Source organism: Ochotona princeps, chromosome 14 (assembly GCF_030435755.1).
Source record: "Ochotona princeps isolate mOchPri1 chromosome 14, mOchPri1.hap1, whole genome shotgun sequence".
NCBI classification, from domain to species: Eukaryota; Metazoa; Chordata; class Mammalia; order Lagomorpha; family Ochotonidae; genus Ochotona; species Ochotona princeps.
This window is the reverse complement of record NC_080845.1, coordinates 452,794-479,454: the sequence shown is the minus strand read 5'-3', so window position 1 is coordinate 479,454 and position 26,661 is coordinate 452,794. Positions and strand designations below refer to the sequence as shown.

Genomic DNA, 26,661 nt, shown 5'->3' with positions numbered 1-26,661 from the left:
TAGCGGGTGCTGACTCAGTCGCCCATCCCGCCCTCAGCAAACAAGCCTCAATTATCCGCCCAAGCTGCCTGTGCCCCCGTCGTGGGCCAGCTCCCCAGCCCCCCATAGCACCAGCTGTGCAGGGTTGGCCCGGGCCGCAGGGGACACCTGCTCCCCTCCCTGCCTTGTGCTCGGGCGCCTGGCAGGACTCCTCAGCGCCCACACTCAGCCCTAGGCAGGTCGCTCGCAGGCCTGGCCCCCCAGCATTGGCCCATGAGCCAGCCCCTCACTCCCCGCAACTGGCCCAGGGCAGCCTTGGGACAGTTCCTGGTCTCCTCTGCTGTGCCCAGGTGGCCTGTCTGAGACATCCAGCCAGGGAAGGACAGGGGTGCTGGGCACTCAGGGCTCCCTGTGTCCTGGATGCTTCTGTCCCACCTAGGGGACACGCAGCGGGACACGGGGCCTTGCTCTCCAGGCTACACGGTTGGCACCAATGCATCACACTGCCCTTCTGGTCATGCTGCCCAGCTGGGGTGACGGCTGTGCTCTGTGTGCGAAGCCCATCTGCACCCAATCCTGGGGTCTTGGTCTCCCTCCCTCCCGGTCCTGGGGAGGGCTGCACACCCTTCCACCCCCGGGCCTCCTGTCACCTTGGTGGCTGTTGGGGAAGTCAGAGAGCAGTCTGTGGGTGGGGGGAGGTTGTGCCTGGGTGCTGCCCCGTGTCCCCGGGACCATGCCCTCACAGGCCCCAGGGCGTGCACAGTCCTGCTGGCTGACCCTCGCCCACGGGCCCCCAGCTACCGGCACAGCACCTCCCAGGGGCCTGGCTGTCGCACCCCTCCCTCCTCCAGCTTCTCCCTCCACAGGGCCCTTGGCCTCTGTTGGGGTGCCCGAGGCCGTGTCCTGCTGGTCTGAGCAGAGCAGGGTGGGACTTGTGAAGGGGGCTGGAGTCAGGCCTGCAAGGGGGCACCCTGTCAGTGGCCTGAGAGCCCCTTCCACCAGACAGAGCTGTGGCAGTGCCCTGTCACGCCGTGGCAGCCCCAGGATGAAGCCGCTGTCTGGGGACAGCAGTGGGCCTTGCAGACTGGCCTGGAGGAATGGCCCACAGGACACACAGCCCCATCGTGTACACGGGCCCTCATGGTACACACGACCCTCACGGTGCACACATGGCCCCATGGTGCCCATGACCCCTAGATCCCCACAGTGCACAAGGCCCTATGACCGCACGGTCCTTACCACCCCTACGCTGTCAGATGCAGCATGTTGGGGTGTGGGGCCGGGTGAGGGACACCCTGCTCCACAGGGTGGCATTCAGGTGGCAGACTTTATTTTCAGGACAAACAGAAACAGACGTACCTTTCAGGTGGGAAGGGGCCCAACACACGGGGAGATCAGGCTCAGCTGGAGCCCTCCCATGCCCAGGGCAGCTGTACCATGGGACAAGGGCCAGATGGCCTCCCTGGGTCTGGAGACACCTCTGTGGGTGGCCTGGCCCCTCCAAAGGCTCATCTCAGAGGCCCCCATGGGTCCTGAGCCTGTGGCCCCTGGGCTGACTGGGCAGGTGCTGTGGGCAGTGATGTCATTTCCCCAGCCCAGGGGGTCTGTGGGGTTGAGCTGAGCCCCCTGCGCTCTCTACCCACAGCTGATAACCTGAGGGCCAGGGCCCGGCACCCCCAGTCAGCACAGACCTTGCTGCCAGCCAGGGTCAGCTCACGCGCCAGGCCCCAAGGCCACCATCTGCCCCCTGGTCCTGCCCTCTGCATGGAGATGGGATGGCACTGACCGGGCACCTCCTGGCCAGCTGCCACAGAGCTCACCTGCACTGGGCTCGAGTGGAGAGGCTGGGGGAACCCAGTACGCCCATGCAGCCAGCAGCCCCTGGACACCTGAGGCGCTGACAGGGCTGGGGGACGGCAGGTCTTCACATTGGGCAGGGCTGGGCGCTGCCCGGGAGAGGGTGGGGGCCGGCAGGGCTGGCATGCTGAGGGAGACAGGGTTGGGCCAGGCCTGCTGCCCCCGGGGAGAGGGTGTGCTGGGGGCCGATTCAGTGGGAAGGGCCAGTCCCAGGGCGACTTGGCTCTCGGGGGTCGCGGTCCCTGTGGAACCTGTCAGCCCCACTAGAGCAGCAGTGGGGGCTGGGGAGGTCTTAGCTGGGGCTGGGCTGGCACTGCTGCCGAGGCTCAGGGGCCCCCCTGGCTTCCTGCTCCGGGCTCGTGGCCAGGTGCACCCGCTGCTCATCCATGCGCTTGGCCTGCACCCTCTGGATGAGGCTGAAGAAGTCCTCGTCCGGCATGGTGGGGCCCCGGGGCAGCACCTCAGGCGGTGGGCAGCGCTGGTCGTCAATCCGGGATGACTGGGGGGACAGGAGGGGCGTCAGCGGGTTCCGGGCGGTGCCGGGCTAGCTGCTTGCACCCCCTTGGGGTGACTGTGGAGCCCGCCTGGCCCTTGAACATGGTCTCCTGGTGGCTGTGTCCCCCCTGATCCTGGGGCCTCCCACCCGCCCACAGGGGGTCTAATCCTGCTCGGTGTGTGGTGAGCCAGGCCTGGAGATGGCCACTGGCCGCCCTCTGGCCTGCACGCAGCACCTCGGAGTTCAGCCTGGTCAGGGCACGGCTGTCCCTTGGCACCAGGGACCTGGCCAGCTGTTCCAGTTGGGCCCTGCCTGCCCCTGCATTGCGGTGGCCTGCGGGGCACCTGGCTTCTGGGCCAGGCCTGGAGCAGGAGGGCTGGGAGCCTGTGCAGCTGCTGGCGCATGTGTGTGAGTGGGCGGGGGCCTGGGAGGCAGCTGCTGGCACACGCGTGAGAGTGGGCAGGGGCTCTGGGCGTCTCGGGAGGGTCTGTGTTCAAGGTGGCTGGGCGGACACCGTGCCTGAGCCTGTGGCTTCCTCTGTGCTGTGGGAAGGAATGTCAGGGCTGGCTGGCTGTGCCCGCCCCAGCCCTGGGGGGTATCAGCCCAGCAACAGCCCCTCTGCTCATTGGCACCAGGATCGCCATCCGTCCAGACTCCTTGCCAGCCCCGGGGGGCCCTGGCATTGCTTTGCCCTGCCCAGGTGTGGGAGGGGACAGGGCCCTGAGCCCATGGCTTCCAGAACCTGTGGAACCCTGCTCCAGGCTGGCACACAGGGGCCTGTGGTGTCCCCAGGGGCTCCTGGCTGGGCCGCAGGTGCACACTGGTGGCCACTGGCTATGGTCAGGTGGCGGAGGGGCTGCAGGCCATGGGCAGCCCACCTGGTACTTGATGAGCATGTTGAAGAACTCGTCCCCTGGCTCCTGGGTGTCCCCGTTGGTCCGGAGGTGGCCCACGTTGCTGTGGGTGATACGCAGCCCTGGTAGGCTGCCCACACTGGCCCGCTGGTCATCCAGCCGGCGGCTCTGGGAGCTGGCAATGAGATCGAAGAACTCCTCGGTCTGCGGGGAGGCCGTCACGGAGGGCTGGGCTGCGGGGGGCACAGGGATGTGGGGGGCACAGGGGGCGTCACAGAGGGCTGGGATGTGGGGGTATGGGGAGGCCCAGAGCACCCTGGCCCAGGGCTGCCCCCACTGCAGCTCCGCAGGGCCCCTCCAGGGTGTGACAGAAGACAGCCCTGGCCTCCCACGCGCCCGGAGGCTGCTGATACACCCTGACATGCAGTGTTCCGGAGGGCGGGGTAATTGCATGTTTCAGGGTGCAGCTCTGGGCACGAGCAGGGGTCGCTCTGTGACAGCTGGCCTGCCCCCACCTCCCGGCCCTTACCGCCTCGCTCCTCCGTGGCGGGGGCCGCTGTGGCCTCCGCGGCCTGGCCCTCCTCCAGTGGGCAGCGCTGGTCGTCCATGCGGCTGCTCTGGAACTTGCTGAGCAGGTCGAAGAAGCACTCCTCGTCAGCCGACGGTGCCCTGGGGATACACTGTGCAGGGGCCGGGGCTCAGCGCTCAGCCCGGTCCTGGGGATACACTGTGCAGGGGCCGGGGCTCAGCGCTCAGCCTGGTCCTGGGGCGGCAACCCCCGGTGCGCCTCTGTCCTGGGTCACTATTTCCACACTGCCCGGGCCACATCGTGCTGGACTCGGCTCTTCCTGCCTCCTGCTCCATGACAGGAGTGTGGCAGCAGGTGGGCGGAACCCTGGGGCCTGGGGCAGGAGGGGAACAAGTCCCCAGCAGGGATTCCTCTCTGGCCAGCCTTTCCCCTGGGCCCCCCAGGTCCAGCAGCGGCCATGCCTGCCCCGGGCTGCTGCCACCGCTGGGCTCCGATGCCCTGGGTTCCTGGAGGACCGCAAGCACTTAATGAGTGCTCCCTGTTAATGACCTGGCTAAAGCAGAGGCTGGCACACGGCCAGAAGTCAGAACCAGCCCAGGCCCTGCCCAGGTGGACCATGGGTGAGCTTGGGGGTGCACCTGGCGGGCAGTGGGGGCTGCCTCGTGGGCCCACCCTCACTTGGCCCACAGGGGTCTGGAGGAGCCAAGAGCCCAGTCCACACTGCAGGTTTGCAGTCTAGCCAGCCGGGAGGCAGCTCGGACAGTGCCTGGCTCCTCATGAGCACGCGTCCCATTCCAGGGACATTCCTGTCTCGCTGTCTCCCTGGCTCCCAATCCTGACTTCTCCTTGGCCCTGAAGCCCAGCTCCTCCTGGAGGAATGGGACAGACCCTGGTCGCCTGCTGTGCCAAGGCCCCAAGTCCCCGGGCCCGCAGTGAGGTCAGGGCCCCCACACTCACGCTGGATGCGGGGATGTGCCAGGCAGCCGTCTGTGGGAAGGCCAGGCAGGCCGTCGAGGTGCCCAGTGCCACCACTGCCCTGTCCTGGTGCCTCGGTGCCAGGCGCCTGGCAGCTGCAGGGATCCACCGGGGCCTGAAGCTTAAATAGGTCCTGGGGCGGGGGCTCAGTCTCGCAGGCCCGCCCCTTCCCTCCTCCCTTGCTCGCTCGCTGGCTGGCTGTCTCAGGCGCGCACACACAGGCACGCAAGCACACGCTCTGTAAGCACCCCACAGCAGAAGCACTCCGGGGCTGGCAGCCTGGGGGCGGCTCTGCCAGGGGTGGGCAAAGGTGGGTAGCGAAGGTGGCTGCAGGCTCCCAGGGGAGCCTGAGGTTGGCTGGGCTGTCCCCTGCTGCAGCCTGGCCCAGTGAGCAGAGCTGGGGTGGGAGGCACGGGTGGGCAGCTACACAGGGCTGGGACCGGGAGGGGTGCCGACTAAACCCACGATTTGGGGGACTTAGACCCCAGGCTCCTGCTGGGAGGGCTTCAGGCAGCACTCAGAAGATGCTCCTCCAAACCCTCCCCAGCTCCCGGGCAGCTGGGGAAGCAGGCCCGGGCTGCATACCCCGCCACACCATCCCTAGGCCTCTGGATGCTGCCACAAAAGCTGGGTCCCTAGGAGGGGCATCCAGGGTGGCCCAGCTCCCTTCTGTCTCATTAGCTAAGGCCTCTGTGGCCACACAGGGCACCCCAGCTGTGGTCTCCACTGCCCCGCCCCCAGTCCCCCAAGCAACAAGGGAGCGGAGCCCCTGCCCCCGGCCCTGGGCTGTGCAACCAGGCTCCGGTTTGGTGGTGGGGGTCCCTGGGGTCAGCAGCACTGCCTGTTCGCCTCTAGCTCCCTCCCCACAGTAGCGTGTGCAGGGGGCGCTGTCACGGGCAGGCCCAGCCTAGCCCTTGCTGGGACACAGCCCTGGACACGGTGGCCAGGCTGGGAGTGACACGGGCAGAGCATAAGGCCCCTCCCTGACTGCTGGCAGATGGATGGCTCGGCAGGGTAACTGCCCCCTGTGGTGCACACCCCACGCGGGGGCAGATGAGTGCCAGCTGCACCTCCCACCCAGCTCCCTGCTCACACACCTAGAGAAGCAGTGGAGGATGGCCCACGTGCCTGGTGCCCCACACCCCGGGGGAGACACCTACTGTGCTCGGCACCTGCACGCGGACGTCAGCGCTGTCCAGCGGGGCAGGGCTGCCCTCAGGGGGCCCCTCCTGGTACTTCCGGCTCCTCACGGGGAGGGGCAGTGTGTCCCTGGCTGTTCCCCGCCAGTCCCCCATATGGTGGCTGTCTCCATTCTGCCCCTGGGGAGGCAAGGCAGGCTGGATGTGGGTGGGGGCAGAAGACCCCGGCTTCCAGCGTGTGCCTGGCACCCAGCTTCCCAAGAGGGGCGGGTGCAGGCCCGTGCCCATATGTGGTCCTGGGGCTGGGGACAGGGGCTCCCTGTAGGGACAGAGCCCGTGGGTCCCGAGCACATGAGTGACACGGGGGCCTTGAGGGTAATGCAGCCTGGAGGTGACATGGATGGACAGGTGGGGTTAGTCAGCCGACAGCACAGCCTAGCTCCTGACCCAGGGCCAGGTGCCGCAGACTGCCTTACCCGCTCCAGAGGTAGCCGCAGCAGCTCCCACGTGTCGGCGCTCAACCTCTGTGTCCTCTTGGGCCTGGCTCCTGGAAGGAGCAGAGCTGGTCAGCGGGCCCCAAGCGGCCGTGACCCCTTTCCTGAGTGGGGGCAGAGCTGGTCAGCAGGCCCCAAGCGGCCGTGACCCCTTTCCTGAGTGGGGGCAGAGCTGGTCAGCGGGCCCCAAGCGGCCGTGACCCCTTTCCTGAGTGGGGGCAGAGCTGGTCAGCGGGCCCCAAGCGGCCATGACCCCTTCCCTGGGCAGGGGGCAGAGCTGGTCAGCAGGCCCCAGGTGGCCGTGACCCCTTTCCTGAGTGGGGGCAGAGCTGGTCATGCCCCCCAGAGCTGAGATTCTGACCGCACGCCCCCAATGGAAGTGAAGGCAATGCGTACTAGGTCACCCTGGCTGAGCCACCAGTGCCGGATGTCAGACAGACGGTGGCGGAGGCACTGAGTGTGTGGCCAGGGCTGGGAGTCCTGGCTGTACCTGGCTCTGCCGGGCCCTTGCTCCCCGTGCCCAGAGCCCCCTTCTGTCCACGCGGAGCCCCCACTCCCTTTACCACCTAGGAGCCTACTGGCAACTCACTAGGGAGTACAGGGGCTGGAAGAGGGTGGCAGGGACCCCAGGCCTGCTCCCTCTGGGCCGGGCCTTCTGGCCTGGGCGTCTGTGTTCCCCTCGGCCAGGCAGTGGGGCACTGGCCCCAGTGGGGTGCCCAGCCCGGCCCTCCGCCAGCTGAGGCTGTGCCTTGCCAGCATGCGCAGGCCCCTGGCACGGGGCAGACACTGGGGCAGCCCTGCAGGAGGCCCCCTGACTCACCACACAGCACTCACTGACACCCGGGGCCCGACCCGCTTCCCGGACCTGGTGTTGCCAGCCCTGTGGCCTCCAGTCCCCGACTACTCTCACAGCGGGCACAGTCTGAGTGGCCCAGCCGTCCTCCCAGACACAGCTGGCGCCTGGCTGCAGGGCGGGCCCCTCTCCGCTGGGCGGACGAGTGCAGAAAACCCTAGGGACCTGGCTCAATGCATGCCCTGTGCAGGCCAGCCAGCTCCTGCCCGGGCCCCTCCCGCTGGCAGAGGCGGGGTCTGGAGCTTCCCACACGGCCCACTGGAGTCCCCCGAGGTAGCACCCCACACTGGGCTGGAACCTTCCCGTGGCTTCCACCTTGCAGCTGCGGCCTCCTCCCTCCGCTGCCCGGGCCTGGCCCCCTGCCCTTCCCCACATGGTTGTCGCCAGGGCCAGCGGGGAGGGAGGGCCTTCCAGAGCCTGCCGGAGCCCAGCCTCGCTCACAGGTGTGGGGTGCTCCCACAGGCCCTCTGACCCAGCCCCTGCCCTGGCCCTGGCAGCACACATGGCCTGCAGGGCTCCTCGGCTGCTGCCGAGCCTGCCCTGGGGTCACCAGGGGTGCTGACCAGCTGAGTCCTCAGTCCCAGTGTGACCCCCTCATGTGGGCACACAGTGTCATGTGCTCACGGGTAACATAGCTTAGGTTACCTCTGGGGACAGGCCTCTGTCAGAGGGGCCCCAGGACAGCACTGGACGGCTGGTGTGGCACAGACCGGCCACAGCAGGGGCCCTGTCCTGTGGCACCCAGCAAGGGCAGACACTCCGGGCAGAGTTCTCTGGGGCCCCACCCCCAGGCCATGCTACCATGCCAGGCCTCCCTTCACAGCTCCTGGCCAGGGGGAAGTCCCTCCCACCCCTCCTTGGGGGGCCCTTCTGCTCCCCACCAGACTTGGAGCCCTCTGTTGGCTGGCTTTATGCGCCTCCCAACCTGCGCCCCAACCAGGTCTGCCTGTCTCCCCCTCAGCATCCGAGAGTGGGGAAGACAGCAGATGGGGCTGGCCCTGCTCACCGGGGCGGGGATCTCCGCCGGGACGCCCCCAGGACCCTGGCCTGCCTGCAGCAGCAGCCTTCATCCGCCAGCATCTGTCCACGCACAGGCTTCCCGGGGCCCGGGGCGGCGTCCAGCTCGTGGCTGGGAGGGCAGGGCAGAGGGGCCGGTGGGGACAACAGAGGCTGCCTTGTCCCTGGCCACTCCCTGCACCGGGCAGGAGGACTCGGAGGTGGGTGGTGCCTGGGGTGCCTCGCCAGGCTCTCAGGGCAGTGGCTGGCCACCCCCGGCACCAGCTAAGTCCATGACCCCCACCCAGCACCCCGTCCTGACCAGCGCCTCTGAACTGCACGGCTCGGCTCAGCTGGTGGCCTGCACGCGAGGTCACCACGGTGCCGCTTGCCTGGAGTGCCCCACACGTGGGAGAACGCAGTTCCCTGAGGCACCTCCCACTCTGCACAGGAGGGGCTGGCAGGGAGTGACCACATCCTGACCTTCTGGTCATCCGTAGCATGGTGCCACCAAGGGCAGGAGACCGCGGCCTGAGTGCCTGATTCTGACCACCTACTCCCCACTCCCCAGCTGTACCCCACCCCTTGCTGTCTGCCTCCCTGACAACAGGGCAGGGACACTGCCCCGCCCTCCTCCGGGCTGTACCCCTAGCCCTCTGGACAAGGCTGCCGGGAGCTGGCCCCCATGGTGGGGTGGGCCCTGAGCCTTGTCCCTGCCCTGCCTGAACTCGGCTGAACACCCCGGGCACTCACCCTGTGCCTCGTAGCCGGCTAGGTCAGGCTTCTCGGCAGCCGCCGGGCTACCCAGGCGGTCCAGGGCCAGCTGCAGCTGTGCCACGTTCATGCGGGCCGTGAGCTCACCATTGCGGTCTCCAATCTGTGCAACAGAGGCAGTAGTTGGCAGGTGCTGCCTGACACTGCACGGCCTGGCTGGCAGCTAAGGCCTGGACCCGGGGGAGCCAGGCCTCACCATGCAGCCAGGAGGTGGCCCATGCATCCCCGACAGGCCGCCGGCCCAGCCCAGATCACCCCAGCACCCCTGTCTCAGCACTGGGCAGAAGCACTTTCAGGCAGCCCCCAGGCTGGCCACTCTTGCACGGGGCCACCCTCAGTTGCAGGCAGGGCCACGCCCCCACAGGGCTGCTCCCTGCAGCTGGGCAGGGGCTGAGCAGCCCAGGGACGGGCCCACATGCCTGTGTGTGCTCTCTGCCCTGACCCCAGGGGGAGGCCCAGCTCCATGGCGGTGTCCCCCGGCCCTCCATCCAGCTGAGGACAGGATGGCAGTCCAGGGACAGACCTGCCCGGGCTCACCTCCTGGGAGATCTGCAGGTGCTTCTTGGCGAAGGTCAAGGCCTGTGCGGGGCTCCCCATGGACACGTAGGCGTTGCCCAGGCTCCAGCATGCCCGGCCCTCGCCCACCCTGCCAGAGAGCAGACAGGGCTCCCACCCAGGACCTGTGACCTGAGCAGCCTCAGGGCCTGGGCACCCTGCCTGGGCACCCTGCCAGGCACCCGCAGCCTCACTCTTCCTGTGCCTCAGGGCGCTGGGCAAGAGGCCTGGCTCGTCCCCTGGTGGCCAGCGAGGCTCCCGCTCTGCACCCCTCTGCCCATGCCCGCCCACAGGCACCTGTCGGCCAGCTCCTGGGCGATGAGCAGGTGGCGCAGGTGGTACTCTGCGGCACGCTCGTAGTCCTGCAGCAGCGTGTAGGTGTTGCCAAGGCTGTAACAGGCCTGGGCCTCCACAGCCTGGTCCCGGAGCTGCCGGGCCAGCTGCAGTGTCTTCCTGCAGGGCCATGGGGATGTGGTGAGGGGCAGACCACCCACCACCCCTGCACCCTGCCAGGCTGGGCTGCCCCCACCCAGGCGGACACCCCCGGCCCACCTACTTGTAGTACTCAGCGGCCACATCAAAGCGCCCCAGGAAGATGTGGGCATTGCCCAGGTTGCTGTAGGCTCTCCTTTCGGCCGCCTTGTCCCCAAACTCCTTGGCGATGGCCAGACGCTGTGGGGCAGACAGGGTCTGGGGATCCCTGAGCAGGCCCGCATCCCCTCCCCCAGCCGTGGGCAGTGTTCCCCCGTCAGTGTCCCCCCTCCCCCAGCCGTGGACAGCGGCCCCACGTTGGTGTGCTGCACTCCCCCACCCGTGGACACCGGTTCCATGTTGATATGCCCCGTTCCCCCACGTGTGGACAGCATTCCTGTGTCGGTGTGCCGCACCCCCCAGCCGTGGACAGCGGTCCCATGTAGGTGTGCCCCACACCCCTATGCACGGACACTGGACCCACGCTGGTGTGCTGTACTCCCCCGGACGTGGACAGCAGTCCCAGCCCGCGTGCCCGCCCCTACCTCCTTGTGGAAGGTGGCGGCCTCCGTGAAGTTCCCCAGCAGGTACTGAGTGTTGCCCAGGTTGCCGTAGGCCCGGCCCTGGGCAGCCCGGTCGCCAAGCTCCTTCACTCGGGTCAGGTTCTTCCTGGGGGTCGAGTCCATCTCAGCCAGCCCCTCGCAGCAGCGGGACAGTGCCTGTGCCCCGCCACCCCACTCCAGGCTGTGGCTCCCTGCATGTGCCCTCGGGGCAGGGTCTGTGGCTACAGTGCCACTAACCCACAGGCCAGGTTGGGGCCCTACCCACTGGGTTCCCTGGGGTCTCGGGGTTGCTCACTCGTAGAACTCGGACGCCCTGCACAGTGTCTCCCTGACGTCAGGCGGCAGGCGCCCCGGGTCCTGGGCCGCATTCCAGGACAGCTGCTTGCCCTTGGCGTGGTACACGTTCCCCATGTTGTACAGCGCCCTGGCCTCGCCCACCTGCAGGTGGCACCACAGGGCCCTGCTGAGCAGGGGCAGGGCCAGGGAAGTGCTGCCCCGCCCTGGCCACAGCCCACCTGGCCAGTTGGGGTGCACTAGGTAGACAGGCCCGGGAACCAGAGGCAGTCTGGCTGTACACACACCCACTGTGCGCTGCAGGCACGCGGACAACACAGCCTGACCCACAGCCTGCCAGGTTTCCTCCCACAGCCAGCCCCTGGACTCTCCCACATCGGTGGTTTCTTCCCACCCCTGGGCCTACAGGGAGGACTGCCGTCCCCCCAGATCTGACGGGCAGCTGAGTGGGCGGGGCCTAGCCGAGGGGGAGGAGCCACGGAGGTGGGTGGGGCTGGGCACCCCTCCTCTGGTGGGGTTTCTGTTCCCCAAGGCACTCAGAGTTGCTTGCCATCTTCCCCCCACCCCCGCGCGGGATGAGTGACCATGAACTGCGAGTCCCCATCTGCCTACACTGGGACCTGGCCCAGCCACCCACCTTGTCGCCCTGTTCCTGGGCGATGGCCAGGTGCCGCTGGCAGCACACGATGGCCTCGTCAAAGCGGCCCAGGACCTTGAGTGTGTTGCCCAGGTTCCCGCTGGCCTTGGCTTCCCCCATGCGGTCACCAATAGTCCTGGGGGAGCAGCAAACAGTGAGGGCTGGGGCCTCGGCGCCAGAGCCCAGCGCACAGGACCTCAGACTGGCTAGACAGGACTAGGGAGGGAGCTGGGAACCCAGCAACACACGCCACCCCCCGCACGCACACAAGCGGGCAGCCTCATGGCAGGCATGAAGGGGCACACCGTGTCCCCACCCCCACTTGGGAGGCCAGGGCCTGCAGGGCGTGTGGGAGGAGGCAGGGGAGGGTGCCCACAGGCAGGGCACCGGGAGGGGCCTGGACAGAGGGGCCCCTACTGGGAGAGCCATGGGCAAGAGTGGGGAGGAGGCACGGCCTGGGAGAAGTTGGTGCCTCGGAGAAGTTGGTCCAAGTCAAAGTCAGACACACACACAGTCAGACAGACACACACACAGTCAGACACACACACGGTCAGACACACACACAGGGCAGACACACACACAGAGTCAGACACACACACAGTCAGACACACACAGTCAGACACACACACGGTCAGACACACACACAGGGCAGACACACACACAGAGACAGACACACACAGACACATACACACAGTCAGACACACACGGTCAGACACACACACAGAGACACACACACACAGACACACACACAGAGTCACACACACGGTCAGACACACACACAGAGACAGACACACACACATGCAGTCAGACACACACACAGGGCAAACACACACACAGAGACAGACACACACACAGTCAGACACACACACAGAGTCAGACACACACAGTCAGACACACACACGGTCAGACACACACACAGGGCAGACACACACACAGAGACAGACACACACAGACACATACACACAGTCAGACACACACGGTCAGACACACACACAGAGACACACACACACAGAGTCACACACACGGTCAGACACACACACAGAGACAGACACACACACATGCAGTCAGACACACACACAGGGCAAACACACACACAGAGACAGACACACACACAGTCAGACACACACACAGAGTCAGACACACACATGGTCAGACACACACACAGAGTCACACACACACAGGGCAGACACACACATGGAGTCAGACACACACACAGGGCAAACACACACACAGAGACAGACACACACAGACACATACACACAGTCAGACACACACGGTCAGACACACACACAGAGACAGACACACACAGTCAGACACATACACACAGTCAGACACACACACGGTCAGACACACACACAGAGTCACACACACAGTCAGACACACACACAGAGTCAGACACACACACAGGGCAGACACACACATGGAGTCAGACACACACGTGCGCACGGACAGGACATGGTGGCCACCTAGCTCACAGGTCCCCTCTCTTGCGGACCATCCCCTGGGCTTTCCGGCCCCCAAGGTTGAGGTGCTGGGTGCAGCGCACACGGCCTTGGCACTCACCGGGCCAGCAGCAGGTCGTGTTTGTGGTACTCCAGCGCCCGTGCGAACTCCCTCAGGTAGAAGTAGGCATTGCCCAGCTGGCTGTAGATGGCACTCAGCGTCTGCAGGTCTCCGGTGCCCACCTGCACGGCGGCCTCAAAGAAGGCCACGCCTGCCTTGAAGTCGCCCGCCTTGCACAAGCGCTCGCCCTCCAGGGCCAGTTCCAGGCACGAGGCCTCCATCCTGGGCAGAGGGCAGAGGTGAGCCCAGCTGGGAACCGGGCACCCCAGCGTGGCTGCACCTGGGCTCCAGGCTCAGGTTCCTGGGATGCGGGGGGGGGGGGGACACCAAGTACCACCCACCACCCTGCTGTAGTAGCCAGGCAGGCAGTCAGGGCCAGGTCCCTGTTACCTTCTGTCCCAGGGGTGAGCCGCCCCTCAGAGCCAACGAGCAGGGGGCTGGGGCTCGGAAGTGAGGCTGCGCCAGGTGTCCCAGTCCAGCCCGTTCCCCACCCAACCCTTGTCCACAGCAGTTTGTTGCAGCGCCTACCCACTCCCACTGTGCAGGGGAAACGGGACAGCAGTGGTCACCCGAGGGCCCCCAGATCCTGGCCTCTGGGTGGGGTCAGGCAGGCTGCACCCAGGTCACACAGGGATGCCCAAGAAAGCCCACAGCGTAGCCCCCAGCCGTCCGAGGAGTGGAAACAGCTGCTTGGCTGGCCTGGTCACTCCTTTTTTCCAGGGCTTGCTGGCTGTGACCATGACCTGAGCACCTGCCCCCCGCCCGCCGGTCGTGCTCCTGGGAGCCCGGGCAGCATCTTCCTGTCCTACCTGGCAGCATTTCCCAACCAAATGCCCGCAGTATCCCCTAAAGCCCTGCCCACCGTGGGGAGCTCCTCCCGCCCTGCCGCAGCCAGGTCCACCCTCCCTGCCCATTGTGGGGAGCTCCCCACCCGCGACTAGGTCCACCCTCCCAGGGTGCAGGGCTCACAGGGACGTGTTGGGGCGTCAGAGCTGCACGCCCAGGCCAGGGCCTTCTGTTGGGGAGCCCCTCCCCCATGAACTGGGCCCAGCACACAGACCCTTCAGCACAGGGTCCCTCGGTCTCCCCTGGGGAATCAGCTGATGGACCCCCTTCTCAGGCCAGGAAACCCCCGGACAGTGGGGCCACCCAAGTCCTCTGGGTGAGAAGTGGAGGGCAGAAGGAGTGGACCGTGCCAGCTGCACCTCCTAGGACTGCCAGCCAGTTTCACCAGGCTTGCCAGCCGGCTTGCAGGGTGCCAGGGCCCCTGCCCACCTGTCCCACAGGGCTGGCGGAGGGGACAGGCGGGAGCTGCCGCCTCCCAGGCCTGCAGACAGGACGCCCAGCCAGGGCCCCTGCGTGCTAGTTACAGCTCAGGTGTGCCTTGGAGGGCGTGGGAATCCACAGGACCCCCGAAACAGCAGAGGGCAGGCCCTCAGACCACCCTCAGCCCTGGGGGGGCTCCCGGGTGCCAAGGCACTCTCCACAGAGCATCTCACAGTGGCCTACACCTGCGGCCAGCACCACGGGACCTGCTCGCCCCTGCCCAGCTGGCCACTTGTGTCCTTCAGCCTCGCCTGGAGGTGGGGATCCCGGTCTGCGCCCCTGTCCCCGAGCCCTGGGCTCGCTGGCCCCAGGCATGGGTGGGGAGCGGCCTGCAGTCTGCAGCCTGGAGGGCTCCCCTGAGCCCCGCTCCTGCCCACCTGCCCGCCCTCGCCGCACCTTGCCCTCCGCAGGCCGTGCCTCTTCTGCACGTACAGCCACAGCTCCAGCCCCACGGGCAGCAGCAGCGGCCGGGGCCTGGGCGCGCCGTACACCACCTTGCACATGGCCTTCTCGGCCAGGCTCAGGGCCACGGGGAGGGCCTCCGGGGCAGGGGCAGGGGCCGGCATCGCGGGACTACGTCCTGGGCGGCCCCTGCTCTCCCTGCCTCCCAGGTGGAGGTGTCGGCAGGTAGCAGCCGTGGTCCTGGGCGAGCTGGGCCCTCTGGCAGCCGAGCCAACTCGGCTGTGGGCTTGAGGGATGAGCCGGAGTCCGATCAGCACCGTCAGCAGTGGGGGCTGGGCGGGCAGCAGGGCTAATCCTGACCCAGCCTCCTGCGGGCTGGGCAGGGCAGGGGCCCAGAGCCACCTAGCCACTGTTACCCCACCTTAGCCTGTGGCCCCAGAGTCCTGGCCACGTGTTGTGACGGGTTTGGGTGCGTGGAGGTTGGCAGGCCTTCCCAAGGCCCTCTGAGCTGTTGGGGTTGGCCCTCAGCCCCTGGCCTACTGTCACCTACCTCCGGGGGCCTCAGTCCGGCTTGGTTTGCTGTGGCCTCTGGGACATCAGAACTCAAACCCAGGCACGAGGCAGGCTCAACAGAGAATGTGGAATGCAGTCCACAGTGACCCCCAAGACCTTGTCTCACCAGGGGGCAGGACCAACGGGACTGGGGGATGGGTGGGAGGCCCAGACGACCTTCCCAGCCCCTGTCCTCCCTCCTCCGGGACCCCAGACCCCTTCTCGCTTGGCCCAGTTCCTTTCTGGCTAGGGAGCAGCTGCCAGGGCGTCCGTGTGACCTCGACCTCTGCAGGTGCCACTGTCCAGCTAGGAAGACGCAGGCAGGGTGCCCAACCCAGAGCCCCCACCGTGCAACCAAGGCTCCCAGTCACACCCAGAACTGCCAAGGCACCCGTGGAAGATCCCTGTGTTTATCGCCCACGTTGCCTGAGGCTGCTGCTGACCCAGGAGGCTTTGGGGGGCAGCGGCTCAGATGCCCACAGAGGCCACAGGGCCTGAGCAGGAGCCCAGGAGTGGGGCAGGGACGGCTGAGGCCCCGGGCGCTACCCTCCCGGCTTGGCACCCTCAGGGCTGTGCGCTGTTGCGGCAGCCAGCCCTCTCCTCCAGCCCCAGGACAGCCAGGCCACAGGGGATGGAGCGGAGCTGGACCCCATGTGTCCCCGTTGAGCAGAGAATCCAGGCGTTCTGTCACCCCTTCAACAGCCTCTGTACTCCAGAGGTGGTCTGGTCAGGGGCTGGCGCACACTGGGCCCTGTCCGTCTGTTCCCGACCCACAAACCCGCCATGCAGGCCTGTCCACCCCAGGCAGACGGCTTCACCGACTGGCAGGCCTGCCCTCCCTGACCAGCCCAGGGGCCTGGGGACTGGCCCGGCCCTGCCTCATCTCCCGACCTGGATCCCAGAGGGGGTGTGGTGCCACAGGAGGTGCTTTGTCCCACGTAGCAGCTCAAGACCAGCTTCGCTGCCCAGCCACCATGGTGTGCCTGGACCACCACCCACCTGTTCTCCAGCCCCCAACCCAGCTGCCTGCCCCACCACACTCCACGGCACCCAGGGGTGCCCGCCGCCACAGCAGGCTCCCACCCCAGCTCCAGGACAGTAGCCCAGGGAATCTGAAGGTAGAATGGGGACACCACGCCTGGGGCGTCTCTTGAGGCTGGCTGCGGAAACCCTGCCCCTCACCTGAGGCCACCTGTGCCCATGGCTTGGGTTGCACCTCCAGCAGGACCCCCACCCCTCCAGGCTCAGGCAGCACTGTGGGCCTGAGGGGGCTGGAAAGGCTTCCCACCCTCTCCCACCCCTGGCTCCAGACAAGGCAGCCCAGGGCTTCAGGCATCGGCTGCCCTCGGCCCCTCCCCAGGGCACCCCGGCGCCTGGGCTGTAATGTGCAGCCCCCATCTGTCAGGACTGAGACCCTGGGGGAACAAACAGCAGAACCCCCACCTGAGGGTCGGTCCCGAGTCCCCCAGGGGTTCAGCTGCAAGGGGCCCTGCTCAGTAGGGTGTCCCTGGCAGCAGGGCACTTGCGGGGCCGATCCTTCTGCTTGGACCCCGTGGGTCCAGGTCATCCCTTACTGCCCCTCCCCCAGCTTCCCCTCATGCCAGCTCCAAGCAGGAGCTGCCAGTCCAGGCCCAACCCCCACGGGACCCCTTCAAGCTCAGGACTGGGGGGGGGGTCCCTATGCCGCGGGCGGGGACCCTCCCAAGGCTGCAGGCTGGCAGGTCAAGCCTAAGCTGGACTGACCCCTGTGCCAAGGCCGCGGGGACCAGGGTTCCGACGGAGGTGGGGCAGACTCCAGCCACCTGCACGGCTAGCGTCTCGCCCTTCCCCCCACACAGGCCAGGGGCCCGACTGGGGCTCCGTGCCAGACCCCCAAGACCACCAAGGGGCTGTGCTCCCTGACCAAGGCCCAGTCAGTAAGGCCCCGGGGACCAGGCCTCAAGCCTGGATCCCACCAGGCTTTGGAGTGGCCAGGGGTGACCAGGGCACGGGTGTCCCTTGTCAGTGGGAGCTGTCAGGTTCGGGGTCCAAAGCCAGGCCTGCCGGGGAGGGGGCGGTCTGCCATCACTGCTCGGGCTTGGCCCAACCCAGCAGCTCTGCTCAGGCCAGAATGGACTGGCAGCAGCCGGCTCGGGTCCTGGCCACCCGTGGGAGGCGCCCTGCACGGGCACAAGTGCCCAGGCAAGCGGCTCTCCGCGTTCACCGGGCAGACACACACCCACCTGCCCCGCCGCTCCACCCGCAGCCCAGGGATGACAGCCACCCGCTCCTGCGAGGGGGGCCCGGCTGGGACAAAAGCCCACGGCAGCCCACACCCCCACGCCATGCCAGCCGCCAGAGGCCGCGGGCCAAGCTGCAGGCACCCGTGCCCCCCAGCACGCTCCCTCCCTGGCGGGGCTGCCGAGGTCGCGGCTCCCGGGGCCCGCGCCCTGCACCCGCACGCCCGGCGCGCCCCCGGCCACGTTGCGCTCCCGCCGCCGCCTTTGTTGCAGCCCGGCCGCCGCCCGCCCGCCCGCCCCGGCCCACCTGGAGTAGACGCGCCGGGCGGCCGGGCCCGGGAGCTCGTCGGCCGCGGGCGGCGCCGGGCCCGCCATGGGTCGGGGGCGCGCCAGAGCCCAGCCGCGTCCGCGCCCTGGAGGCGCCGAGGAAGTGATGCGCGCGGGGCCCGCGCCCCTCCCGCGTGGCCGTGATGTCACCGCCGCCCGCGCGGGGAAGGGGCGCCCGCCCCGCCGCGGCCAGAGGCGGGCAGCCGGGCCCTGGGCGGGGGCGGGACGCGCGGGCCGGTGCCCAGCCTCCCTGTCCGACCCCAGGCTGTCCACTGCCCCGGAAGCCCCTTCCTCCTGGGGGTGTAGACGGACTCTCCCCACTGTGCCTGCTTCTTGCGGAGGAGAGGCCCCGGAGTCCCCCCATGCCCACCCAGGGGTCTGGGTGTCTGGGCCGTTCTCCCGCCACCCCTGTGGCCCAGGGCAGCCAGCATGGCTCAGGTCTCACCTTCTGGCGGGGTCCTGCTCCTGCCCAGTGCCCGAGGGACGGTGCTGGCGTGGCTAGGGGAGCCCCAGGCCGGGAGTGTCCACAGGGTTAACTGAGCCTGGGAGCGGATCGGGCTGCATTCCCTGGGCGGGCGGGCACCTCCCTGCCCCCAGCCCCGCCCCCCAAGGGCTCCCAGGGTCGGGAGAGACCAAGGCCACGCAGGCCAGACCCTCGGCTGGCCACAGCCATGGCGCCACAGCTTCGGATGAGGGAAGGTGGCTGTAGGAAGAGGTGGAGGGGGCTGCGGCCCGAGCTGTGCTCCTGCGAGGCACAGAAGCAGCGGCAAATGAAAACCATGTGTGTGTGCCTGGTGGCGCCGGGCGGGCTCCCCAGCCTCCCCAGACCGCAGGCCCCTGGCCTCGGCTGGGATGTGGGCGGGTGGGCAGTGGCGCAGGCTGGTGTGGTGGCTCACCTGCTGCCCCCCCAGCTGCCCCTGGGCTGGCGTCATGGTGAGGTGGGGTCCGGGCTGTGTCTTTCTCCCTCCTCTTCCTCAGAACAGACAAAGCTGCAGGGCCCCCGGGCCCTGAGGGCCTTGGTGGCACCGAACCGTGAGCTGTGGTCAGGCCCAGTGGCTTTCCTGCCCCGGCCGCTCCATGGTGCTGTGTCCCGCCTGGCTGGAGAGTGGCCAGTGCTTGTCATGGCGGGAGCTTTGGTGTCTTGGTTGAATATGTCCCTCTGGCTCCCTGTTGGGGTTCCCTTGGATGGGGTTCTTGCCCCGACACACAACCCAGAGGGGGTAAGGGGGTCTCACTCGAGGACTCTCAAAGGGTCCCTTTGGGAGGGGAAAGGTAGTAGCGGCCAGCCCCACTACAGTCTGTATCAGGCTGAGGACTCCTGGGTGACAGGTGACAGGCCTGTGGGCGTCAAACCTTCCTTGCCACCTTCCCTGCTCCTCTTCCACACCCCCTGGCCCATCAGGACCCCTGTCCACACACGCCGGCCACTTCGTCACCTCCCACATTCAGTGCCGCTCCTGGCAGAGGGCTTGTGCCCCAAGGAGGCCAGGGGTGCACCGCTTCCCTTCCTCGGGGCCCTGACTGATTCCCAGAGAAGGAAGACCTGTGCTGGTCCCACCCTTCCGGCCGCCAGGGGCTCAGCGTCAGAGCCTGGCCTTCGTGGGCGTCATCAGCGTCCCCTCCACCTACTGGCCCCTACCCCATGCCTGCCTGGCACTGTCACTTCAACCTGCCTCGTGAGTGATAAGGATGACAGCCTGTTGTCACCTGGTGAGCCTCGTGGGGCCTCTGGCGGTGGGTGGGTGGGGCTGTGCACTGGCCAGGGCGGGCACTGGGGTGGCCATGGGCGCTGTGGGAGCCGGGCCTCTGCAGGCCACACGGGTCCCGGCATTCTCACAGGAGACCCGGGTGAGGCTCAGGGCTCCTGGCAGGCCCAGCCCAGCTGTTACAGGTGGCAGGGCAGTGAGTGTGCAGCCAGAGGATGGCTCTGTCTCTGCTCTTGGATAAATTAATAAATGCAATCATGTGACACTTAGTTCCTCCCCCGTTTCCAAGCACCCCCTTCTCCCCGCGGGCACTGCGTGCCTCGTTTCCATGCCTTGGGGACCTCATCATCACGGGGAGCCGGGCGTCTCAGTAAAGGAAGCTCTTGACTCACATGGCCCCGGAAACGGCTCGGGGCTGGAGAGGTGGTGTGTGGCTGAGCCACCTGGCTGTGCAGCATTCCCTGGATGCTAGCTGGCACCTGCAGGTTCTGCCCCGGAGCTGTGGGAGGCAGGCACGTGCCAGCTCGGCTACTTCTGGTGTCCCTGCCCTGGGGCTTGGCCTTGGCCTGCAGCTGCCCCGTGGGTGGCTTGGCAGATGTGAACACGGGGACAGAGACGCGGAAGAGCCGCGGTGCTCCCCGCAGCTGCCCCACCCTGTGGCACGGGGGCAGGGACCCTCACACAGGCCCAGTCGGACTCAGGGCACAGCTGGGGCAGAAGGCACGGCTCCGGGATGGAAGGAACAGCTTCCTGTGGCTGGGGTGCGGGCCAGGGTCCTCGGCAGAGAGGGGCCAGCTCCTGCCTTTCCTCCCCCAGAGCAAACACTGAGTGTGGCTGTGATAGGTGTGACTGTGATGGGCACAGCCCCAGCGGGGTCTCTCAAAGCCACACAAGCACAGCACCCCAGCTGGGGACGGCTCCCTCACAGCCCCCGGGGACTGAGCCTGAGTCCCAGGCGTCAGGGGTGGCACAGGGAGCCCAGCTTCCCCGGGAAGCCTTGGCCCCATCCTCCTGGGCTTCTCCCTGGAGGGCCTGAGTCGGCTGCTGGTACCTCGGTCTCCCTAACTGAAGGGAGGGAGGGCGGGAGTGTGTCCTGGGGGAGCCGCCATCCTTACCCTGCTGCCCCCGCTCGCCCGGCTCCCACTGTGGTTCTGACATAAGCGGGATCAGCTTATGGCCATAGCACCTCATGGTGTGCCATGCCGCAGTGGGGTATAGGCTGTCCTCCCCACATGCTGTCCTCCCCACGTGCTGTCCTGCTCACGTGCTGTCCTCCCCACGTGCTGTCCTCCCCACGTGCTGTCCTCCCCACGTGCTGTCCTCCCCACCTGCATGTCCCTGCCTGTCCTGCACGGCCTTGGTGACACCATTAGGTGTTTAGCTCATGGAAAAGGCAGAGGGACAAACAGAGGCACCCCACTGCCTGGTTCACTCTCCTGCCCCCACAATGCCTGCAGGGCTGGGCCACGAGCTCCACTGGCGTCTCGCATGTAGCAGCAGCAGCCTGAGCGCCCAGCCGTCACCTGCCGCCTCCCAGGGCATACAGGAGCCGAAGGAGGAGCTGACAGTAGAGCCAGGACTGCAACCTGACCCTGTGATGGGGCCACCCAGCCACCCGACACGGCAAGGGGGTCCTGACTCGGCCGCTGCTCCCAAGCTGGGGCCCAGCCTGCGTTCCTGCCCCTCTGCCTGCAGGGTACTCAGCATGGGTGGATGCGGTGAGCCACGTGAGTGTTGCGAGGCCTGTGCTGTGCCCAGCCTGTGGAGCCCAGGGTCACCTGTCCCTGCTTGTCCCTACCTGTCCCTGTCAGGCAGGTGTGGCCAGGAACCCTGACCTGTTCCTGGGGAATGGGCCTCCCTTTGGCTGGGGAACCAGAGCGAGCTCTTGTCCCTCCAGGATCGCAGGTCAAGGGACGGGCCGGAAGAAGCAGCTAGACAGGTACCTCAGCCCTTTGCTGGCATCCCTGTCCGACCGTGGCCTCTCTTACCTGGTGCAGCCTGGGACTGACCTCCCCTGTGCTCCTGGAGGACTCTAGCCCCAACAGGACCCACTCAACCCCCATGGCAGCATGCAGGGCTCTGAGACCCCCTCCCCAATGGCTCTGGCCACCCACCTGGTGACAGGAGCAGGGAAGGCCCCACCCAGCCTTCCCTGCCCAGCACTGGAGGCCAGGCCAACTGCAGGGGCCAGGTGCCGTGCTCAGGGGGCTCCCATGGTGGGCACTGTAGAGGGCTGAGGGGTAGCTGGGTGGTAGCTGGCCGGGACTCAGCAGGAAGTGAGATCACCAACCGTCAAGGGCAGAGCATGCCTCCTCGACATGCCCCTGGCCAATGACATAGCCCAGCAGGGAAGGCACGAAGTCCCTGCTGCCAGGGGGATGGGGTTGTGGTCGGCACCCCCATCCCCACACATGGGGTCTCTGCCCAGAGCCTAGAGCCCCGGTGGCCCACCGCCAGTGGCCATGGGAACCACTTCCTCTTCTGCCTCCGCAGCCAGCCCTGCCCCGGACTGGGACCCTGAGGCTCCAGGGACAGGCCAGACGGAGCCAGTGCGGCTGACCGCGTCCCCAGGTCCCCAGGAGCACCGCCCCCTGCTGGCCTGGGGGGGTGTTGCAGCCTCAGAGAGCACAGGTGGCCTGATGGTCCCAGGGTGGGGTGCTGAACCCTAACAGGCAAGGAGGGGCAGCCAAGCCTGGGCACAGAGCCCTGAGGTCTTGGCAGCCAGGCGGGGGCATCCTCCTCCATAACCTCCGGTCCAGGGGCCGGGCTGCCCCTGGGGGCCATGGCTCTTGAATCCCAAAGGCCTTGGTGGGGGGGAGGGCCTTGAGCTGGGCCTGGGCTCACCCCCTGGGAGGGTCCCCAAGTTTCTCTAGGATGCCCCCCTCCAGGTCTGTCCTCACAAGGACATTATCCACCTTTGACCCCAGAAATCCTTGAACTCCATGCAAATTTTGGGGGAATCCCTGGGGTCCCTAGGGAGTTGGTTCAGGCCAAAGCCCCTGCAGAGTGTAGGTGGGGAGTGTGGAGACAGCTTCCAGGTCCCCGGCCAGTGCAGTGGTGTTGCCAGCATATGGATGGTGAGGTAGACAGACCGTCCCTCGCAGCTTCTGGACCTGGCGCCTGGCCCTTGGCGTGGCCTGGGCTGCGTCTACCTGGGGTACCAGAGTGGGACCTCCTGCAGGCAGCTAGACACCCCTCCCCGGACTCTAGGGACCCCAGCACTGGCCTCCCCTCCCCTCCCATCAGCTCCCATCCAAGGGCCCGGGGTCCCAGTGCCACCTTGAGGGAGGTTGGGCACCTGTGAGGATTCATCCCCAACCCTCACCTCGCCCCAGCACAGCGGCCAGCTTTGACCCCTCCAGCCCACCTCCGCGGGGGTGGGAACTGAGCACGCCCTGCTGGCAACAGCTGCACTGCGCTGTGCAGAGGCCTGGGGAGGACTCCCAGCAACACCCCACAACTTCCCTGCCCTGGCTTGGGGTGTTGGGGTCTGGAGTGCGGCACAGCTAGGCTGAGAGGCTGTTCTGGGAGTAGTGGATGGCCAGGGCTTTGCACCTGCTGCGACTCTCTCTCTCTTCCCCCTGCCCCGCCTCCCCCTCCTAGGCCGGGGTGGGGCACTGGCATAGCAGGCAGCCTCCCCGCCCCACCAGGTGTGCACCCAGACGAGTCCCCTGCTGAGCCAGGGCTGCAAGGGCCCCCCCTTCCTCTACTCCACCCCCCAGGGAGCGCCTCTGAGTTCCTCCGGTAACCAGCTGAGGCGCGGCTGCCTCCCTCTATCTGGAGAGACCGGAGCCAGCCTGGAGCTGCTGCCCGGTGCTGCCCGGTGCTGCCCTGGTGGACAAGAGGCAGGTGAGTACCTGGGGTAACTGCCGAAGAGCCCTGCGGGCCAGCGGTGGGGCTGAAGCCGGGCCCCCCTTCTGCTGGGCGCCCTCCCTGGTCCCTCACCAGCCGCTCTGGGCTTTCTGGTCTCTCCCATCTGTAAGTTGGGCGTAAACAGGAGCTCACCCGGGTCCCCAGGCAGAATTGGCAAGGGGCTACACTGGGCTGCAGGCCCCTGGCAGGGGGCACTCCTGGGCCTGAGGCTCCCAGCGAGGAAGGACCTCCTTGTGCCTAATGACTGTGGGCCAAGCACCCAGCAGACTGACCGGGTGTGGCCTCGTCGCCGGGGTAACACAGCCGCAGACTGGGAGCCCTGGGCGTGGCTGCCATGGCCTGTGGATGCCCTGACTGTGCCTTGGAGCAGGAGGTGGGCCTGGGCGTGGGGCACAGTGTGAAGTAGGGCCCTGCTCTGGCCCTGCTGTCCTTCTGGGTCGCTGTGCAGGAAGGGGGTCAGAGGCTGTGGCCTCATTTCCCAGCTGTCCCCTCCTCCGTAGGCAGAGCCACTTGTCACGTGACCCCATCTGACGGCTCCTCTTCCCCCATTTCCATCTGGCGTCCCAGTGGTGCCTTTAACGGCTTTCCCAGCCTACCGCCCCACAGAGATGCCACTGTGGTCACCTGGCCCCAGGAGGCCTCTGGGCTGGGCTGTGACCACACACGGGCACCCAAACCAAGCCACATCTGAGAGGACATGGCTGTGTGTAGCTGTGACACGTGTGTCGTGGGTGTGCACGCCACATATGATGTGGGAGTGCGTATATATGGAATGTGTGTGAGCACATGAGTGTAAATGGGCGTGTTGTCACATGCACATCTTGTACATATGTGGTATGTGAGTGCATGCGAAGCGTGCTGTGTGCTGACAGTGTGATACACAGGCGTGTGCTGTGAGCGTGATACACAGGTGTGTGCTGTGTGTTGTGAGCTGAGAGTGTGATACACAGGCGCGTGCTGTGAGTGTGATACACAGGCGTGTGCTGTGTGTGCTGTGAGCTGAGAGTGTGATACACAGGCGTGTGCTGTGTGTGCTGTGAGCTGAGAGTGTGATACACAGGCGTGTGCTGTGTGTGCTGTCAGTGTGATACACAGGCGTGTGCTGAGAGTGTGATACACAGGCGTGTGCTGCGTGTGCTGAGAGTGTGATACACAGGAGTGTGCTGTGTGTGCTGTGAGTGTGATACACAGGCGTGTGCTGTGTGTGCTGTGAGTGTGATACACAGGCGTGTGCTGCACGTGCTGTGAGTGTGATACACAGGCGTGTGCTGTGTGTGCTGTGAGTGTGATACACAGGCGTGTGCTGTGTGTGCTGTGAGTGTGATACACAGGCGTGTGCTGTGTGTGCTGTGAGTGTGATACACAGGCGTGTGCTGCACGTGCTGTGAGTGTGATACACAGGCGTGTGCTGCATGTGCTGAGTGTGATACACAGGCATATGCTGCGTGTACTGAGAGTGTGATACACAGGCGTGTGCTGCGTGTGCTGTCAGTGTGATACACAGGCATGTGCTGAGAGTGTGATACACAGGCGCGTGCTGTGAGTGTGATACACAGGCGTGTGCTGTGTGTGCTGTGAGCTGAGAGTGTGATACACAGGCGTGTGCTGTGAGCGTGATTCACAGGCGTGTGCTGCGTGTGCTGTGAGCTGAGAGTGTGATACACAGGCGTGTGCTGCGTGTGCTGTGAGCTGAGAGTGTGATACACAGGCGTGTGCTGTGTGTGCTGTGAGCTGAGAGTGTGATACACAGGCGTGTGCTGTGTGTGCTGTCAGTGTGATACACAGGCGTGTGCTGTGTGTGCTGTGAGTGTGATACACAGGCGTGTGCTGCACGTGCTGTGAGTGTGATACACAGGCGTGTGCTGTGTGTGCTGTGAGTGTGATACACAGGCGTGTGCTGTGTGTGCTGTGAGTGTGATACACAGGCGTGTGCTGCACGTGCTGTGAGTGTGATACACAGGCGTGTGCTGCGTGTGCTGAGTGTGATACACAGGCATATGCTGCATGTACTGAGAGTGTGATACACAGGGGTGCTGCGTGTGCTGTCAGTGTGATACACAGGCATGTGCTGAGAGTGTGATACACAGGCGTGTGCTGTGAATGCTGTGAGTGTGATACAGAGGCGTGTGCTGTGAGCGTGATTCACAGGTGTGTGCTGTGAGTGTGATACACAGGCGTGTACTGTGTGTGCTGTGAGCTGAGAGTGTGATACACAGGCGTGTGCTGTGAGCGTGATTCACAGGCGTGTGCTGCGTGTGCTGTGAGCTGAGAGTGTGATACACAGGCATGTGCTGCGTGTGCTGTGAGCTGAGAGTGTGATACACAGGCGTGTGCTGTGTGTGCTGTGAGCTGAGAGTGTGATACACAGGCGTGTGCTGTGTGTGCTGTCAGTGTGATACACAGGCGTGTGCTGTGTGTGCTGTGAGTGATACACAGGCGTGTGCTGTGTGTGCTGTGAGTGTGATACACAGGCGTGTGCTGTGTGTGCTGTGAGTGTGATACACAGGCGTGTGCTGTGTGTGCTGTGAGTGTGATACACAGGCGTGTGCTGCACGTGCTGTGAGTGTGATACACAGGCGTGTGCTGCGTGTGCTGAGTGTGATACACAGGCATATGCTGCATGTACTGAGAGTGTGATACACAGGGGTGCTGCGTGTGCTGTCAGTGTGATACACAGGCATGTGCTGAGAGTGTGATACACAGGCGTGTGCTGTGAATGCTGTGAGTGTGATACAGAGGCGTGTGCTGTGAGCGTGATTCACAGGTGTGTGCTGCGTGTGCTGAGTGCTGTGAGTTTGATACACAGGCGTGTGCTGTGAGTGTGATACACAGGCGTGTGCTGTGTGTGCTGTGAGTGTGATACACAGGCGTGTGCTGTGTGTGCTGTGAGTGTGATACATAGGCGTGTGGGCAGGACCTAGTGGCCTGTGGCAGGCATGCGGTGATGTAAGCCTAAGCTGACAGGTGAGGTGTGGGGACACCCCGGCTGCCCCTCCTCACATGCCCTGCAGCCGCAGCCTCACAGAACTGCCAAGCGTGGGGCAGGGTGTCTGGCCCCTCCAAGCAGGGGCCAGAGGAGGCTGCTCCAGGGTCACTCCCTGGTGCCCGGGGTGGTGAGGGAGGGGGCACGGGGGGGAGGGGCTGCAGGGGACCTTTTCCAGCTCCAGGGTCAGGAAAAGCTGGTGGGCACTGCCAGGTGAGCTGCCCCTCAGACACAGTGGCGCTGG

General features: G+C 66.3%; 1 protein-coding gene across 3 annotated transcripts; it reads right to left on the bottom strand.

The window, feature by feature from the left end:
- Positions 1-2,091: 2,091 nt before the first annotated feature.
- GPSM1 (G protein signaling modulator 1) lies at positions 2,092-18,407 on the bottom strand. Of its 3 annotated transcripts, none has more exons than XM_058672378.1 (14): positions 18,301-18,407; positions 13,030-13,251; positions 11,467-11,602; positions 10,831-10,973; positions 10,518-10,641; positions 10,058-10,173; positions 9,799-9,954; positions 9,484-9,592; positions 8,926-9,049; positions 6,306-6,376; positions 5,851-6,009; positions 3,716-3,866; positions 3,211-3,419; positions 2,093-2,335 (listed from the first exon to the last, which is right to left on the bottom strand). In XM_058672378.1, the coding sequence occupies exons 2-14, from the start codon at positions 13,248-13,250 to the stop codon at positions 2,129-2,131; spliced, it is 1,926 nt and encodes a 641-aa protein (XP_058528361.1). In that variant the 5' UTR covers position 13,251; positions 18,301-18,407; the 3' UTR covers positions 2,093-2,128. The 3 variants fall into 3 exon arrangements, with proteins under 3 accessions (XP_058528362.1, XP_058528361.1, XP_058528360.1); XM_058672377.1 differs by lacking the exon at positions 18,301-18,407 and adding an exon at positions 17,836-17,999; XM_058672379.1 differs by lacking the exons at positions 5,851-6,009; positions 18,301-18,407 and adding an exon at positions 17,836-18,001 and having other exon boundaries at positions 2,092-2,335.
- Between the last annotated feature and the right edge of the window lie 8,254 nt (positions 18,408-26,661).